This window comes from Centrocercus urophasianus, unplaced genomic scaffold, assembly GCF_019232065.1.
Source record: "Centrocercus urophasianus isolate 14NV4802_14NV808 unplaced genomic scaffold, USGS_Curo_1.0 seq_10, whole genome shotgun sequence".
Taxonomy (NCBI): domain Eukaryota; kingdom Metazoa; phylum Chordata; class Aves; order Galliformes; family Phasianidae; genus Centrocercus; species Centrocercus urophasianus.
The window spans coordinates 81,586,288-81,604,525 of NW_024884142.1; the positions used below are offsets into that span (position 1 = coordinate 81,586,288).

The window sequence follows — 18,238 nt, forward strand, 5'->3', positions numbered from 1 at the left end:
TGAAACATACCTCTGAAAAAAAACAATATTTTGAAACCTGTAGGCAATGAAGTAAAACATGCAAGTGCTCCATGAATATTTGTAGGCTTAATTATTGTCTTCTCTTCATGCCTCTATTTGGAGAGAGGTATACAAGTGTATACAGTTGTGGTGAGCGAGCCTTCCAAATCCTCCATACCAAGGAACATACTGGAGTCTCATCTCCACCATATCTCAATGTTGGCTGCCAATGAGCCACTGCTGCCAGGAACCTGCAAGGCATTACTGTCTTCAAAAGGGGCCTTCTTTCACACATGGTGGTGTTAGACTAAAAGCAGCAGCCATGTTATGCGAAGTTGCAGTAGTTTGTCATAATAAATCATGGAGTCATAGAAAAAGTAATATAATTTGCAGTGCTATGTTTACCACAGAAGCTTCTATGCATAGTGAGCCCCTTTCTCCCTATGTATTCCAGTAGATCATTAATCAAGTGTTTTATAAATCTGTGTTTCCAATGCGTGTACAGCTCCATCATTATAGATACTAGTGCACAATGGCTTTTTCATTGTAATTCCTACTTTTAATGCTCTACTGGAAACTAGACACTGAACAGGCAGTGTCTGGCAGAATTCTCAAAATAATCAACTCCTGATGTCAAGCCATACTTTCTCTTCCAAATAGCTTGAGTACTGGAATAAGAGATTCTCTCTCCAAAATCATTATTTGGAATGAACCTATACTTTGCAACAAAAAGTTTCCATGCTGCTTCCACCTCTCCCATGAAATTAGAATTTTGCATTAATGTAGACCTCTTTTATGCCACAATTAAATGGTGTCTATTAAAAAATTTTAGCATGATCTTCACTTCTGGTTTGTTTGCTAATAACATGCTTGGGCAGGCATTGAGGAAATCAGACTTATGCAGTCATTCCTTCAGTTGATATTCATTGAATCATTTCACAGAAACATGCAACTTGTCCAATCTGCCTATTATGTCAACCTGAATGAACCAGCTTTAAACAATACAAAGAGCACAATAGAACTACTGAAGATAAAGCTGGATTTTAATTTCAATCACTCCTTTCCAAAGAAAACCTTTGTTCGTAACACAGCGTTATTCAGTAGCACAAACAATACAGTGATGTAAGATACCATGTTTGAAAATATTAAGAAAAATATATTACCAACTGTAATCCAGCATCTACCTCTGAAATCTAAGAGCACAGCAGCTTAGTATTTTTACTCAAATTTTACATATATTTAAAACTCAAGCAAAAAAAAAAAAAGAACTAAGGATTTTTTTTTTTTTCAAAGACTAGGTATTAAATATCAACAGGCCTCAAAGAGCAAAAATTCTGAATTGTACATAAAGCACATAGCTTAAGGCAATGTGAGTTAGCTGGTACAGTGAAAAGATAGTAGACCGAACTCAGTGCAGTCAACAGCCAACATCTTCAAGCCTGCTTGAAGGAAGAAATTTCCATGTGATTGCATAGAAGATGCAAAACTCTTCCAATGAGAAGGCCTAAGACAGACAGTACTTCTGCACTGCCGTTTTTCCTCTAATAAACCCTCATCTCTCTGGTACAGCTGCCCTTACAAATTGCACTGTCCTATCAGGATGGAATCTGTCCTACCAAAATCTGAAACAAGCCCCATCTGAATGAAATGCTTACAGCTAGATGAGTAAACTAAAACAATTGTGAAGAAAACAAACAATTGTTCTTATAATGCTCCTTTAAGATTGCAATTAGATAAGATTAAATCAGCAGGAATTTCTCCACACAAAGTAAATGGAGCATTTAATATCCTGCTAAAATAAAACATAGCACATCAGGCTTCCTACAATATCATGTTAAAACCACAGTCTCCAATCTCGTCAATGTTATAGCTTTGTAAATAACAATAAAAGATCTGTATTAGAGACATTCAATCTTCACTTCCTCCAACACACATGTGATCATAAAAGCAAGTCTACGGGCATCATATGCAGCCTCTCCCCAGTAAAAAAAAAAAAAAAAGTATTTAGAGTAGATATACCTGTTTTCCCTTAGCAGCTATAAATAATGCAGTCAGATCCAGCTTAAAAACTCTTGACACATAGTCACTGCATATGTTATTCTCATGATTATGTAACTGTCTACATTTTACCATTTTCCTTTAGCTTTGATGACAGCAAAAGGAATAACAATATAAGCTGTCCTTGCAGTTGCAGGGCAATTATTTTCCTAGCTCACAATAAATGAGCTAGGAATTTCCCTTAATTTTCCTTCCTATCTCACATACGTTACCTGCCAGCTGATAGCAAAATCACACACCATGCAAAGAAATAAAAGCACGTGGCCTCTCCCACCTGGACTGAAAGAGAACTGCCATTTCTTGACAAGCATACCAGGAATAGAGGTGAACACCTATGTTGTATACACTGGCAGGCAGATGTGGCCCTGGTATCTCTTTTTGCTTCCATGCAGGATTCTGCAGCAAGTGCTAAAGACAGGCATAGGGAACCATCACTTTCGGGGACAGCAGAGTAAATCCAATATTTTAGCCCTTCCATTTTCTGTCTGCACTCTGGCACAGGATTCAACTCTTTCAGAAGATGCCTTACGTACAACCACCTTCTGAGATGCATACAGTGCTGGGACAATACTTTTCCAACTCACGGCAGTCAAGGCCACGGCAGTCAACATTCACCCATTTTAACCACTCTGCTCTATTACCGTCATTATCTTTTTTTCAGCTATGAAAAGGCAAAATTGTAGGAGTAGCTGGTATTGTAGGAGTAGGCTACAGAGTAGATAAGTACTACAGGGTTAAAAACTCAGGGATGTGTGCTAGAGGAAAGCTACAGCACATCTAAATGTAAAAAAAAAAAAAAAAAAAGATCAACAACCTGAATAGTTTCCATTAAATTCTATTGGTTTAAAAATAGGAAAAAAAAAAATGAGAATGAGCAGCACAAAAAATGGCTGCCTCAATCTGTTTGATGCAGTTCAGGGTAGAACCAAAATATCCACAAGATTCAATAGCGCAAAAATCTCTTCAATCATGATTAATCTCAGCTGAACTCAGTGACATGGAAAAACATGCTTTCTTATTCTCCATTCAAGTGCTGGGTCTGTTTTACATATGAAAAAATTATACGTAGTACTTGTCTGATTCCATTATAAACATTCACAAGCTGAATACATTTTAGCTGTATCAGGCAAATGTTTTCACGTTATTTCTGAGGCCATCATCAGTTACGGGTCAACCAATTCTGTGGCACTACCAAGCAAACCTGTAGGCATTCATGTGCAAAACTGCACAAAAGCATACTTGGAACAAGCCAGCCAGGAACCAAATCACAGGACAATGCACAAAGGGAACAACCATTTTCTTATTGAACTGTGATGCTAGATAAATAAATATATCATGAGGCTCACTCTTTTTCAGGTCATCTTATGACACCCTTGAATGGTGAAACATGCTAATCATTGGACTGTAGATCAGCACACCGCTAAAGCTATTCACAGTTCTCCAACCAGCTCATATGACTGAGATTCTCTGCTTTTATTTAGGATCCTTCCTAGTTTGCCCTATCTACGTGTCTAAAATCTGAGAAATTTTGTTATTAGCCTCTTGTGTAAGAACAAGCATATGCATAAAGTTCTCTACTGGCTTTCGACGTCATATATCATTTCCACAAATATTAATAGCTGGTCTCTAAACAGACTCCACAGAACACACATTTTAAATACTACTGTGGGACAGTATGGGATATAAATTATTAATACTTTTTTTTGCTAAACCAGAAGTCTACTGAAAAATGTATTCTTTTGAAAGTTCTTAGCTCAAATACAGATAGTAAAAACATAATAAATGCAAAACAGCTGGGATGTAAGTTTGGGATAAACTGCTTTGCTCTTAGGATAAAGTGTTCTGGGGGTGGAGAATTTATTTCTCTTTTCAAATTAAACCTTCTAGCAAATGTTATTTTTCTTATCCATTGGTCAGCTTTGAGGACCACAGTGGTTTTCAAGGCTTTAATTTCAATTGTTAAACAAAGGCTTAAGGTCTCCTAATCTAATCAAATCTGAAACGCATCCATACGCACAGATGATCCTCTTGCAGAGATCATCAAGACCACTTCGGCAACTTCGAACAATTCACACAGTGAATGTTTGCCTTGCAGTCAGGCCCTCTGGGAGCAATTAGCCAACAAATATTGCAGCAGTCTGAAAATTTAAGAACAAGACAATGCTTTATAGAAAAAGTCTGTCATCCTAATTTCAAGGCTCATCTCTCAGTTTCATAGAACCATAGAATCCTTAGAGTTGGAAGGGACCTTTAAAGGCCATCTAGTCCAACCTCCCCTGTAACGAACAGGGACATCCACGGTTCAATCAGGATGCTCAGAGCCTACTCCAGCCTGGCCTTGAATGCCTCCAGGAATGGGACATCCACCTGCTCTCTGGGCAGCCTCTGCCAGTGTTTCACCACCCTCACTGTAAATGACTTTTTCCTTACATCTAACCTAAATCTACCCTCTTTAAGCTTGAAACCATTTCCTGTTGTTCTATCACAACAGATCCTGCTAAAGAGTCTGTCTCCTTCTTTCCTGTGGCTCCCCTTTAGATACTGAAAGGCTGCTATCAGGTCACTTTGGAGTCTTCTCTTCCCCAAGATGAAAAGCACCAGCTCTCTCAGTCTGTCCTTGTAGAAGAGGTGTTCCATCCCTTGTTTCAATCTTTTGCTGAAAGGCTTTCTGAAATTTCAAAGATTTCAGTTTTAAACTGGACTGGTTGGATTCAGCCTTAGTCCAAGAATCCATTGCCTCTTTCATTTTCACTAGAAAAGAGGGATTCTCAGTTCAGCCTTCGAATACAATCTCTAAATTAGAACTCATTACCTTCTACTAAGAAGCATCTTAGCATTCTTGATCAGATATTTGTACAACACCACAATATGATTCCTTTTCTAAAAAGGTTTATATCCTCTCCTTCACTGTGTTAACTTTGGTACTAGCTACAATGCCAGGCTTTTTTTCATCTTACAACTTTTATTACATTTTCATTGCACACATGCAATTAGAGATGTAACACAAGAGTTAGTACTTCCTCTAACAATGCTGAGGAGAGACAAGAAGGGCCACAGACCAAAAGACTGAAGCCTCAGAAGTACTACAGCCTCAGCAACAGCATAACGTCTACTCAGCAGTTCTAGCAGTTTCTTGCTTACTGCAGTTCTAAAAAACAATCTGTATTCTCATGCTATACTAAGAAAACATTTTATAATGTAAAAAGTACAAAAAGTGCATTAAAAGACAGGTCAGGTCCTCCAACCTCCTTAAATTAAGAAACAACTAGCAAGACTAGCTTAGTTTCGTGCTCCTCCTACTACCACCTTTCCCCTGTTCATCTTAAATACAGCTGTAGCCAGAGCTTATGATCCTTGTCTGGGATTGTAAGATGTCAGGGGAGATCTTTTTAAGATATTCATTACATTAAAATCCAGCAAATCTCTCCTGAAGATGAGTAAATTTTCCTTTTTAAAGGCTTTAAAGGCCTGTGACAAGGTTAGGTTCTCAGATGGCCAGTGGCTCAGCCTGAAGGTTATGATCCAAAGGAGAGAAATAAGTGCTGCCACCTGAAATGCATATACATTCCTGATTGTTTTTCAGCAGTGACAAAATAACCCATTTTCCTTAACCACATTTGGATAAATGCGTGAGTTTTTAAGCAAAGGCAGTTCAAAGAGGTAACAGCCTCTGATGGATAAAGCAGCATCAGTCCAAATGTGTAATGCTTCAAAAAGTTAAAAGCAAAGTCAGGTAGAAAACAGCCTCTTAATGGAAGTCCTGGATGACCTACAGTTCACTCAGTTCTCTTCAGGGCAGGAATCATGCTATTTGTCTCTACTTTCCATGAAGTGCTGAGCATACCTCAGACCTTTTTCTAAGCAATAACAATGGTATAAATGGAAGAAGAGGGAACTACAGAAAACTTAACTGTATTTCATCCATGCTGCTTCCTGCTAGCCAAACTCCACTTCTACCTAATTCTCCTGATCAAAGCATTAACGTAAAAGGGCACAGTGACTTGTCTTGCCATCTTGCTTTCTTTACTGTTTGCTTTGGAATGAATCACAAATCATAAATAAATCATCTTTCTTAAAGATAAATTTCTCTCTTTTCTTGGGGGGAGGGGGCAGGCGGGGAGAGAGGGGATTTTTTTTATTTTTATTTTTTTAAACACATCAAGTCCAATAATCTGTGGTACATTAACATTAGTAATTTCTTTATTTCAGTAGAAATTTTGGATACAATTCAAAAACGTGTCTTTCATCCCAGCAAATCCAACTTCATACAAATTTCTTTAAACTTTTACTATAAATGCTGCAGTGACTTTTTTTTTTAAATTTACTCATTTTGTGAGCCATATCATCTCTAAGTCAAATTAACAGGAAATGTAATATTAGGTGATCCAAAACAGAGTAAATTTTTTTCCCACTTCCGACCCATGTGCAAGTTCTTCTAAATCAGTACTCCAACTAACCCAGGTCAATCTAAGTCAGTTCTTTCTTGTAAGAACTTAAGCCTGAATGGAGAATATACTTGTTACATGAGTCAATGCAAGTGCACAAAATGTGCTCCAAGGCTACATGATACACTTTTGTTTGCCTGTCTGCAAGGCTAAATGATCCCAGAACTTGAAAATTTTTCATATGAATTGGATACTGTACAGATCAAGTGTAGATTGCCTTTGGTTTACGTAATGTACCACAGTCACACACAGTAATTTAGAGATGCAATTTATTCTTCTATTGTGCAGAAGATACAGGCTACATTGCAAATTGCAGAGCCTGCTTTATTCGGTGACAGCCAAACCTGAGCAAATAATTCACCTGAAATAACTTATGCACTGTTGTGGTGGTTTTTGTTTTTTTTTTCAAGAATGTCTATGAGGAGATTATAGTCACCTTGTAATATCTGTTAACTGAAATTACCCTACAGAACTCCTCACATGGTTCGCTGCTATGCGCCAGATCTTCTGAGCCATGCTTAGCTGTGATTGGTAAACAAAACTTATGGAATAAGCTGCTCTGTCTGAATGCTCAGCAATAATCATGTTTCTTGTGCAACGTAGGCTTCACTTTCTTTCCTTGTAGTACCTTGTTTTATCAAATGCTTGGCAAGTTCAGCTGAAAATGAAATTTAAAAAAAATCATTGCTGTTCTACTGATAAGAAAACTGAGACTGCAAAGGCCAAGATTTCCTGCCTAACATCAATCTCCTGCAGCATCTTCAGTAATGGGATTGTTGCAATACACAATGCTGAAGGAGCACAGTTCCTACTGATTTAGAATAGGGAAAAACTTCAGTTAACCACTTTCATCAGGATGGAGAAACTTTCAATAGATAGCTTCACAGCCTGATTCCTGAAAAAAAGAAAGTTATCCCACTATTTTTCACCTTTTTTTAGTTTCTTGTACAGCACAAAACATTATAAACTTGACTCTTCAGGACATGAAATTCATGCTGTGCTGTGTATGCAATTCTCTTTAAAAGGAAAGGAAAACTGAACTCTGAATATTATTAGCACCCTTATTTTTCAGTAGACATTCCTCTTAGAGTTGAGCGTATGTGTTCAGAATAATTAGGCTTATCAAGTTCTTTACCAGGCTGCTATGAGTGACGGGTACTGGATAAAGCCACCATGAGAACTTACTTTATCACAAAAGGGCCTGACAGAATCAAAGGATAAGTATCACCTTTTCAATGCTCCAGCCACCCCATCATTTATCTACATCTATTGGATTATCACACTCCTTTCTCCTAGCTTTGCTTCAGAATGTTGTTCATAGCACTATCAGCTACTTTTTAGTGCCTCCAACCTAAAGCTGTCACTCCAAGTTAATATAACTGCTACGAATTCCTACATTACTTTGACTTATTGAGCTAAATATTGTTTCAACAAAATCTAAAATAAAGCTAATAGAAAAATAGTTCAGCAAAACTAGGTTTTTATCAGGAGGATGGAAAGAAGACAGGTAGGGAGGCCTCTAAAAGTTTTCTGAAGTCCTAAATAGATTTTCTTTCGAAAGGAAATATGGTAAGACAGGAAGAACAGCAAGAGCAACCTCTCAATGTTTCCACTGATGAGAAGAAAGAAGAGTTGAAGCAATCTGCACACAAGATAATTACCTTTTCTATTCACCTATGTGGAACAGGAAGACAAGCCAATGACTTCATGCAATGCTTCTGCATGATATTATGTACTTTTTTTCCCTTCTCTTTTAATTTTTCCAGACAGTAAGCATCTAACGCCACACGGCTGCCTATTTCTTCAAAATACACCACTAGGCTGTGATAAAGGTAATTCAGCTGGAGTTTTAGTAAAGAATGACTTAAGTGCTTGAGTACAAGAGGCTATAAAAACACTCTGTGCATTTATACTTGCACACAATGTGTGTATCAGCTGTGAAACTCACCCAATATAGCAACAACCTCGTCATCCTGGATGACTTCCAAAGACCCCGAAACCACAAAGCAAAGGCTGTCGACGCTCTCACCAGCATGGTAGATCAGGTCTCCCGGGGCACAGTGCACTGTCTGAAATTCCATTGCAAGTGCTCGAAGGCACCCATCGCTTGCCAGCCTAAAGGCTGGGTGCTCTTTGAAAACTTTGCGGTTCAGATGAACACAAATGTCTGCTCTCATATCCTTAGGGCATATCTGCAAAACCTGAAAAGGAAATCAGGCAATCAGTTCCTCTGCATGGCTTGAACACGACACACGACTATCCATTCCTCTTTTATCCCTTAAAACATGGGCTTAAATAATTGCCTTCCTCCCCCTCCTAAGATTTCTAACCTCAGTTCGTACGCTTACTTCTATATTATATGTAGACATAAGCCACAGTACTCACTCTACTTTATAATACCTGAAGGAAAACATTTTCATCTTAGCAACATGCTCTGCTGGATATCAAATTACCTAAATTTTATTAGAAGTTTCATTGGCTCAATATTGAGACTTGAAAGTATTTAAAAGTCACCCCCTCAGTAGCAGTAACAGATTGTTAGAATAGAAGGGATTTTGACGGTATGTGTTGGGCAATTTGATCTTCCAAATGCGACATTCCTCACGGCTATTAATGATGTGTCCTCCAAAGTACATAAATCGATGTCGAGCACTGCAGTATCAGTCAGGACTATTTCTGAACCTTTTTAATGTAATACAGGCAGCTGAGTGGAAAGAATGCAGAATTACTACTCCATGTACAGATTAAGAGTTCCTGGTAAATCTCTGGAAACACATAACATGAATGAGGATGACAAAATCCTCAGAAGATAAAGACCGTGAGGATATATTTCAAGCATATTCTTTGAGAAAAACATTCTGAGTATATGAGTCTGCCCTTCTTCTTGTTAATACCTTATCTCCTCCAATTAAGGAGCACTCTGGGTGAGCTTCAGTGTTAATCCCACACCTTCTTCTGCATGAAACCCTCCCAGAAAGCATAGAGGTAACACAGAAAACATGATGGCTATATGCCTTCCCCCCTCCTTGTGGCTCTATGCAAAAACTCCTAGCAAAGAGCTAAGCTCCGAACTCTCTGCAAGGAAGTGGCATCAGGATACTCCAAGGGCAAGTGGCTCTACTGTTGCTAAAATCACCTTTGGCCCACCTCCAAGCAGACTTTCTATTACAGGTATCACTTTGGGAAGAGATACATTTCCATAATGCTTTGTTATAGGACACTCATGGATGACTTTTCTCACCTGTCCCACTGTAAGCAGCCCCCAAACCTGCCAGTTCTCAGACTTCCAGACCCACCAGAATGAGTTTGGGCAGAAAGATCAGCATCTAATGTGGAACAGAGGCAACAGCCATAGCTGCTTCTGCAATTATCTCATTTCCTCTGACCATAAAAATATTCTGTATTTTCAGATGCTTGCTGAAATTTGGCACACACATACACTCCACTGTTATTTGAACATCACATACACAAAAGGTTGCTGTAATAGAAATAGCAGCGAGAAAACCTGAATATAACAAGAGAATATTTAAAGCGAGGCTCTTATCCAAAAACCTCTTGGTTTCCCATTAAGAGGAAGTTAGCTAATTTTCCATTCTCCATTTAAGATGTCTCCGTACTTCATAAAAATAAATAGGGATTAAACATATTTGAAAGCTACAGATGAACAGCGGAAGATTTTCATTTATATGGGAGGTATAAAATAGATCATCACAGCTTAATTTTAGATCTCAGCAGCTTTGTTAAATTTTGTTATAATAGCATTTTTCTAGACTTCTAGACTTTGATTTTTAGCTGATTATTCACTCCCTAGCATGCCTGTAATTAACACTGAATTGACAAATATGTGGCCTACAAAACAGTGAGAAGGTTAGTTCTGTTTTAAAATTATCTTTAACTATCTGCTTCATATGTAGAAAACTGTGTTGCATTAAACAGCAGCACAACTATCACTTTTCCATTTCAGGAGCAAAACATGTTTTATTCATTGCATGACACGATAGAAGTCATACAGAGGCATCAAAATCAACAAAGCTCAGATTTTATGGATTGGTGAGCCATTATTCAGTCTCAGATCGTGTTAGCTTTGCAATGCAGATGAAAGTTGATTTCTTGGTTTTACATGTCATCATCAGTGGCAGCTCAGCTATGAGCACACCAGTTATTGAGATCAACACCATATTACGCTCTCTGATGCTCTGATCATTGCAGAGTTTTTTTCTGTTTATTAAGATAAATGTCAAAGGCTACAGTGAGTTGTGAGTTTGGTTATCCAGCTGTCTCCTAAGGCTTTCTTAAAGCATTTCCCTTTTTATCAGAGGAAAATGGACTTCGAAGATAAACTAAAAATCACATAACAATTTTGTCTCGCTGCTACATTAAAACAATGACTGGAGTTTGTATTAGGGGGTGAAAGAAAGCACCAGCATTCTTTATGCTATCTATCTTCCCTAAATATGTCTGCCTCAGTACTAAAACATCCTTTCCTTCTTAAAGCTAATTACTGTGGGGAGTGCTCCCAGAATCATAGTCTGAGATCTAAATAGTAGATATGCTGAAGACCACTGAGGAAAGCAAATAAACCTCTGTAACCACCGGCCTCCAGACAGCAGAGTGGAGGCCACATCTGTCCATAACATTAATTTAACACTAGGATAGAAACAACTTTGTTTGCTCTAATTCCAGCATCTACAGTCCTCAATGCAAGACTAAGCAGCCAACCAGAAGGCTGGTGACTGGAACTCTCGTATGATTTCCTGAATGAACCATCCCACAAACCACAAAGCAGAAGTAAAACAGCATCAATCTCCATAAAAGTTTGCAACTAATATGAGAGCAGAAAGTAGTTTGCACAAGAGAAGGGCCATTTGTCATGCTAAAACACACAATGGAATTTTCACTTGTAAATTCAATTAATGAGCATGATAGTGTTCACCTCATGCAAAGCAACTTTTAAACAACACATTATTATTATTAATGAAATCTGGTAGTCATCACTGTATCTCCAGTATTATATTTAAATTCTGCCAAGGCAAAACAAATTACACTTTGCAGGCCCACGTACCTGCAAACATCTCAAAAGAAAAAAATGCATAAAAATCTCATTGAAGAGATTCTGAAGTTGTATTAGAATTTTAAAGTTATTTTCTTTACTTACTGAAATGCAAGCTCTTTCATTGTTTTTTCTAATACTTTATGCTCCATAGCCAGCAATACTCACAGACTTCTACCACTAACGTAAGCCAGTATGACAGAATAGCTGAAATGCTGCATTTAAGAGCTTAAAATAAAAGGCAACTGCTATTTAAAGAACGTTGTCTTTACTACGGAAGTACCTCCTGTTTATTCCAATGCAATACTTTCAGGATGTGAATTGTTTCCCTGCAGTTTAATTTACTCACCTTTTCAGTATCTATTCCTCTGGACATTGACCAGGTGGAGACAATGTAATCCATCACACGTTCACTCAGTCCTTTAGGGACCTGATAGAGCTTTAGAAAGTCTCGGACACTGTTCAGCATTTCATGATATCTGTTCGTATTAGCATACATTTGCTGAAATATGGTTGTCACATTACCAAAAATGGTTGCATACAGAAGGGCTGTAAAAAGAAAAAAAAAAAAAGAGATAAAAAACAATAAGTATAATAAAATGTTGTGGTTTTTGACCTGTGTTCCACTGTGCTGTAAGAAAAGAAAAGCCAAGTCCATCAAAATGCATGCTATCCTGGTGTTTTGTTAGGAAGACCTGATGAGCACAAGCATTTTATAGGTCAGGCTTAGCACTGCAACGCAAGGACCACCACCATTTCTTCGGTGATGGTGAGTCCTGCAGCACAGATCTCCCGAACCACAACTATTGTCTATCAAACAATTCAGTAGCATCAAAACCCTTATGGAACTGCAATAGAAGATACAAAAAATTTAAGAGAAATAGCTTGACAGCAAATACTTTAAAATTTCATCTCTGGTTTATAGTGCCTGTGTTGAAATGCCATCAGTGACAGATTTCCAAGCTCTAAGTGCATTACCACAGTAGTAAGCCGAGTCATCATTACCCACCTCAGTGTGACAACAACAATGTATCAAAGCAGAAGATGGAATATGTAATAAACAGCTACCATGGGTCAGTGATTTATAGATGTAACTTTAATAATACATAAAAACTTGCATTATGTTTTATATTCTTCAGGCAGAACAGCAAGGCCTGAGGCAAGAGCTAATGCCCTCAACTGTAGCTGGCCACATTCCTCTTCTGATTGCATCAGGCAGTTACAAAGCCAGCTGGTGGATCAACAAGTCGTTAATAAAAAGCATGTGATAGAACAAAAAAGCAATATATCCAGTAGTATTCCAAGCAAATGAAAGTACACGGGATTTGAGTAAATCTGCCTTCCAAAGCCTTAGACAGGACAGCAGGTTGGTGGCAATCTTGGTGGTCATGGCTTATAGAGGCTCTTTAAGCAAAACCAGCACTGGCTAAAAGAGAAGGACAGGAGGCCTCGCAGAGAGCTTTCCCACATCAGGGATCTGGTGGTGACCAGTAGGTGAGAGGCTGAGTGCAGAAGGAGAGGAGCAGCTAGATAGCAAACAAACACTGGTAAGCGCTCTGGCTTGCTGAGTACTTTCTCCCCTTTATCTTTTCCTGCCCCCTTAAGCAGGCACTAAATCATCAGTATCAAAAATGTTCCAATCCAAAAAAAAAAAAAAAAAGTAAATAACAGAAAAGTCATATTTCTAAAAGATATCTTTTTGCTTTATCTAAAGCCCAATTGTTGCTGTTACTTCCTCCCACGCTCTTTTTATACAAACATATATATTCATTCCTTTGAGAGCACAGCTATTTATTCAGGTCAGCACTGTATTCAGATATCCTTAAGCCAACTAAGATGCTTTAGGATTTTATGGCAAACAAAAAAAACTTTAATAATGTGTAAGAGAAGCTTACTGGACAGTCTCTTCCCTGATAATTGAGAGATGCAATTTAAATTTAGACTAGCTCAAGGCTTTTAAACAGCTGTTCCTCCACAGAATTCTTTCCTGACATTGCATGATTTCTTCGATTTCCACATGTTCTTGCAGAGACCAGCTCTCCTCTTTTCCAGCTATCCCCCGTACAGATGAGCAGGAGCTTAGGCCTGGAGGCACTGACCTGGCTTAGACAGCCCACCTACCTACCTCTTTACACTCTCAATCTATTAGATTGATCAGGAAGCACTAGAAAGCATTAACTGTATCCACTGAGCAAACTCTGAATCAAATATGAATGAGGCTCCATATTGCTTCAGGAATGCCAGACAGGTTAACAACCGCATGGGAATTCCAAGCTTTAGCCTATCATAGCTGTTTTCATAGACACAGATAAAGGATTTTTGCTATCAGAAATGACACCAATAAAATCAACTGTTAAAAGCAGAATGAGGGAGGCAGCTCAGCTTTACTTCAGACAATTCCAGCACTACTCTTTCAGGACCAATTGCATCAGTCTATCTTCATCTGTCCGACCTGCTGGGCAGGTGCCACATAACTTAGACTGCTTGAAACAAATACATAAAATTGTATTCAGGATATCTGGCTCTTATTTAAGTATTTAAATATCCAGAGATTTCAATGATTGTACAAATACTTTAAGGATGGTACTTGATATAACACACTTTTTTCTATGATTTTACTTATTTCCTAAAGGATTAATACCAAGAAATCTTGGTCTTAGTGCTTTTAGTACTTTGAATTCCTGTTCAAAGTAAAGCTTTGTTACAAGGCACCAAACATAACTTCTATGTGTGTAGTTTTTGTACTGAAGATAACAAATGCCTTACATGACGCTATATGTTAGGGTAACAAGTGCAGTATAACCAAGCTAAGAAAACATAGAGCATTACTTAAAATAGGAATCCAACATCTAACCACCATGCTGCTGAATGGGCAATATCCATCCATATTTGAAACTCAAACTACTATTCAACTCGAACATAGTTGGTCACTCAAACTACTACTGATGCTACTTTAGGAAATAATTGATATTCTCTAAGTCAATAGCTATGAATTTATAGATTTGATTACGTTTGACCTAAAATGATCTGAACAGCCTGGAAAGATTAAAAAGGCAGTTCTATGCCAGCCCAATTAAGTTGGTTAGCATTGCAATATCAAACCTTGTCCAAGAGAACCGGTACACAGTCATTCTAAAGAAAGCATCTTCTCAAGGTGCAAGGCCTATATCAAGGCATGGAGCTTCAGACTTATGTTAGAACTTTTCTTTCCATACAGAAGGCTACTCAAACCAAACCTCAAAAATAAGTACACTTAAAAACTCAAATCTAAGCTTCCCTACATAAGCCCATCAAAAGAGACTCAAGCCTCCAAAAAAAAAAAAAAAACAAAACCAAAACACATAAGGTTGCACAACAGTGCTTTAAGTCTCTAGGTTTCCACAGTGGGACCCCTTTTGCATCCACATATGCCCTGAAAACTGAATTCAAAAGAGTTGCAGAAAATCTTAGAAAATCTCAGAAAATTTTAGAAAATTAGAAAATCTTAATGCCTGGTCCTGCACTTCAGTTAGATTACCTTTCTCCTAAAAACTCACTCTTTTGGCAGACTGCTGAGCTGTTTCTGCAGAAGAGCAAGGGAGAACATTTAAAGCGTTCACTGAATCTCACATGAGATCTTTCCTTTGAATCTCAAATGAAGCCTCACCAAACAGATGGTAAGCAGGGCTTATCACTTACTGCATTTCAAGTGTTTTCTTTCATCAAACAATAATAAGATGCCAATTTCCTTTGACACATAAGTACAAAAATGTGCAAACTCAATTTTTAAAAAAGCAGAGAGATCAATATAGTGATATAGTGTAAATACAGCAAGAGATACAGTGACTAGAAATTTGTAGATAATTTCTCTGAAAGTCTGATGCACTGAGTCCTGAACAATGAAGAAATGCTTGAGGAAAAAGGGAAGAAAAAAAAAGGAGAAAAAAAAAAAAAAAAAAAGCATTGACTATATACACTGCTTAATCTGCGAACACTTTCCAACTAAATAGCATTATCTTTCCTTTAATATGTCCTGTTCAGCTCTCTGTGATGCAGATGCAAACATGACCACTGAAATGTTGCTGCTGCACTCCTTATTTATGAGGACCTTTACTAGGATCCCCACAAAAAAACACCCAAAAACTCTGCAGTCCCACTGCCTGAACATTGCAGCAGGGCGGGTCACCCACAAACATCATTCCTCCAGCAGCCAATACAATGCTGAAAAGTGATGACAAATAAGGCACAGGGTCACAAGCAAATTCTTACCCGTGGATTTTTGGACAACAATGTTTGTGGGCATAAAAGTGTCTTTCATGCTCTGGCAAATGGCGAGACCTACAGATTCAGTATCTTGGGATGTATAGTTCTGTACCAACAAAGGTAAAATGGTCCCCATCTATCCCATTATTGTCCATTTACATTAAGGCTAAAGAAAAGAAATTTGATTCTTCATTTCAATTATTATGAGGTGAGCAATCCTAGAGCAATTTCCACTGCAAATTGCAGCTACTATGCTCCAGTATGACAAATTATATTAGCAAGAAAAATTATTCCTGCCTACATTAATTTTTTATTAAAAAAAAATCTCCAAACTCACAATCCATAATTTATCATTAGCTAAGCACTTTATAACTATTAAAGACACATTAAAGTCAAGGATTTTTGCAGCCTAAAATTGGATAGGTACATTAGCATATTAAACATTGACCTCTTCTGCATAGGAATAGTTAGCTACGTCCTTTTTCCTTTCTTCAAAGGAATAATGAAATAAATCTATTGCAGTTCACCGCTGCCTCAGAAAGACCTGAGAATCAAACACTACCAGAAGAAGAAAGTTGGGGAATTTAGGACTGAGCGGAATCTTAAGATCTTTGTTCTCACAACAGACTGAATCCTGTGACATGAGCCCACCGCCCTGTAACACTGACAGTGCAAGTCATACAGTTTCATGTCCAACATCCAAAGGTCCCTGGAGCCATTGGCCAGAGTTCGTAGTGCTGCCTTGCAAACTCTGTAAAAACTATCAATTCCTTAATCATCTCAGGCACAAGGGACAACAGGAAGAAAGAGAAAGAACATGGGAAGGAGAAGGGAATGTCCTTGAGAGGCATGGATTTGATTCAACGAGGCCACAAGCACATCCCATGTGGTGAGGTCACAAATGCGGCCTCAAGATCTTTCTTGAATACATCAGCTGGAAGGAGGCTCTGTGGCAGGTTTTGAGGAACGGTGTCTAGGAACAAGTCTGTAGTGACCATACCTAAACACTGACCAGGGAGAGCACGTCTTGTGCAGAACAAGCAACAGCCTGTTCTAACTCTGCCTACAAAGCTGCACCACATCAAGCAGAGTGCAAACACTTCCACGAATGTCAAGATCACTCAGAAAGGAAAGAGGCTTTCTGTCAAGGCATAAATATACTTCTCTGACAAGAGAAAGAAAAACATTGTCCCCAGCAACGTGGCTACCCATTTACAATGCAGTCTGTCTCACCCCATTTAAACTAGTGTTTAAATAACGTCAAAGATAAAAGAATAGTAATTTCAATAGCCAATTACTCGCATAAGTGAATCATGAAGGTCAGACACGGGTTGGAAAGGCCACCAAATAACGTGCTACTTTTTATGATGTAACAAATAAGAATAGAGAAATAAATACAAGTCACTGTAGGTCTCAGCACAGATAAAAGATCTGGGATCTGATTTTAGAATTATAAGAGGAAGAATTTCTATCTGTTAGAATGAGAGGCTTGAAATTACCCCAATTAGAGAAGTGCTGCATGCGGTTCCTGAGATGAATCATCAGACTGATGACTTGTTCAAAATGCACTCATCCAAAGCCCCTGCATACAAAATACGTTTGCAAGAACTATACAGCAACAAGTGAGAACCAGCACCACCCAGTGAACTTCCTCTTACATCCTGCTCTAACGTGCACAGCTCTTTCTAAAACTAACTACCTTCATCTGCACCTTCTAGAAAGCTGATCCAGAAAGTCTGCCTCCATTTAATTTTTCTTTTTTTTCTTTTTTTTCTCTTTTTTTTTGAAGTTAAACTAAAAGTAAACATTCTTAAGGAGTACCCTGTGATAACCTAAATACAATTCAAAAAGCAAGCAGCTTTTTGATACAGATGAGTTAAATGTATAATTAATTATACTTTCTTTCACTAGTAGGTTCCCAGTGTACGAGTTCATACATGAGCTGAGAGAAAGCACAGCTTTGGAAACTTGTGCTTGATCACTTCTCACTGAAGATGAAACATAACAGTAAATTAACCACAACAAAATGCATGCCTCAAAGGCATTTTTCGGATAACACACTGTGAGGTCACACAAAATTAACATTGATCAGATAAAAAGAAAAGCAGAAATTAACAACATTAAGGATTATAACATAATTATATGAGAAAAACACATTGTTTTTAAATGTGCAACTAGAACAATGTAAGAGCTTATAATTGCTTGAGATTAGGGGTCTTGATTAATGGTAATTATCACTACTTAAGAGTAGAGAGTATGCAGTTAAAACAAAAACACTGAACTGTTAATTACAGTCAGCAAGCAAATACCAAACTTCTAAAGGCATCATTTACAGTAGTAACTTAATCAAATTATTACTTGTAGCCTTGCAACTTCCAGTCGAAGCAACTAAAATACAATTTACTTACCTGGTAGCTATATAAACTTCTAGAGTGTTTGGGAG

General features: G+C 37.9%; 1 protein-coding gene across 5 annotated transcripts in view; it reads right to left on the reverse strand.

Annotated features, from left to right (window-relative positions):
* The window catches only part of KCNH1 (potassium voltage-gated channel subfamily H member 1), a 190,667-nt gene that overhangs the window by 81,186 nt on the left and 91,243 nt on the right, over positions 1-18,238 (reverse strand). For all 5 annotated transcript variants that reach the window (XR_006168313.1, XM_042815897.1, XM_042815891.1 and 2 more), the window contains exons 8-9: positions 11,903-12,102; positions 8,452-8,704 (exon numbers count right to left, since the gene is read on the reverse strand). Coding sequence is in view for 4 of the 5 variants with exons in the window: in XM_042815897.1 (XP_042671831.1) it covers positions 8,452-8,704; positions 11,903-12,102 (453 nt within the window). In the remaining variant the exon portion in view is untranslated. The remainder of the gene's footprint in view (positions 1-8,451; positions 8,705-11,902; positions 12,103-18,238) is intronic.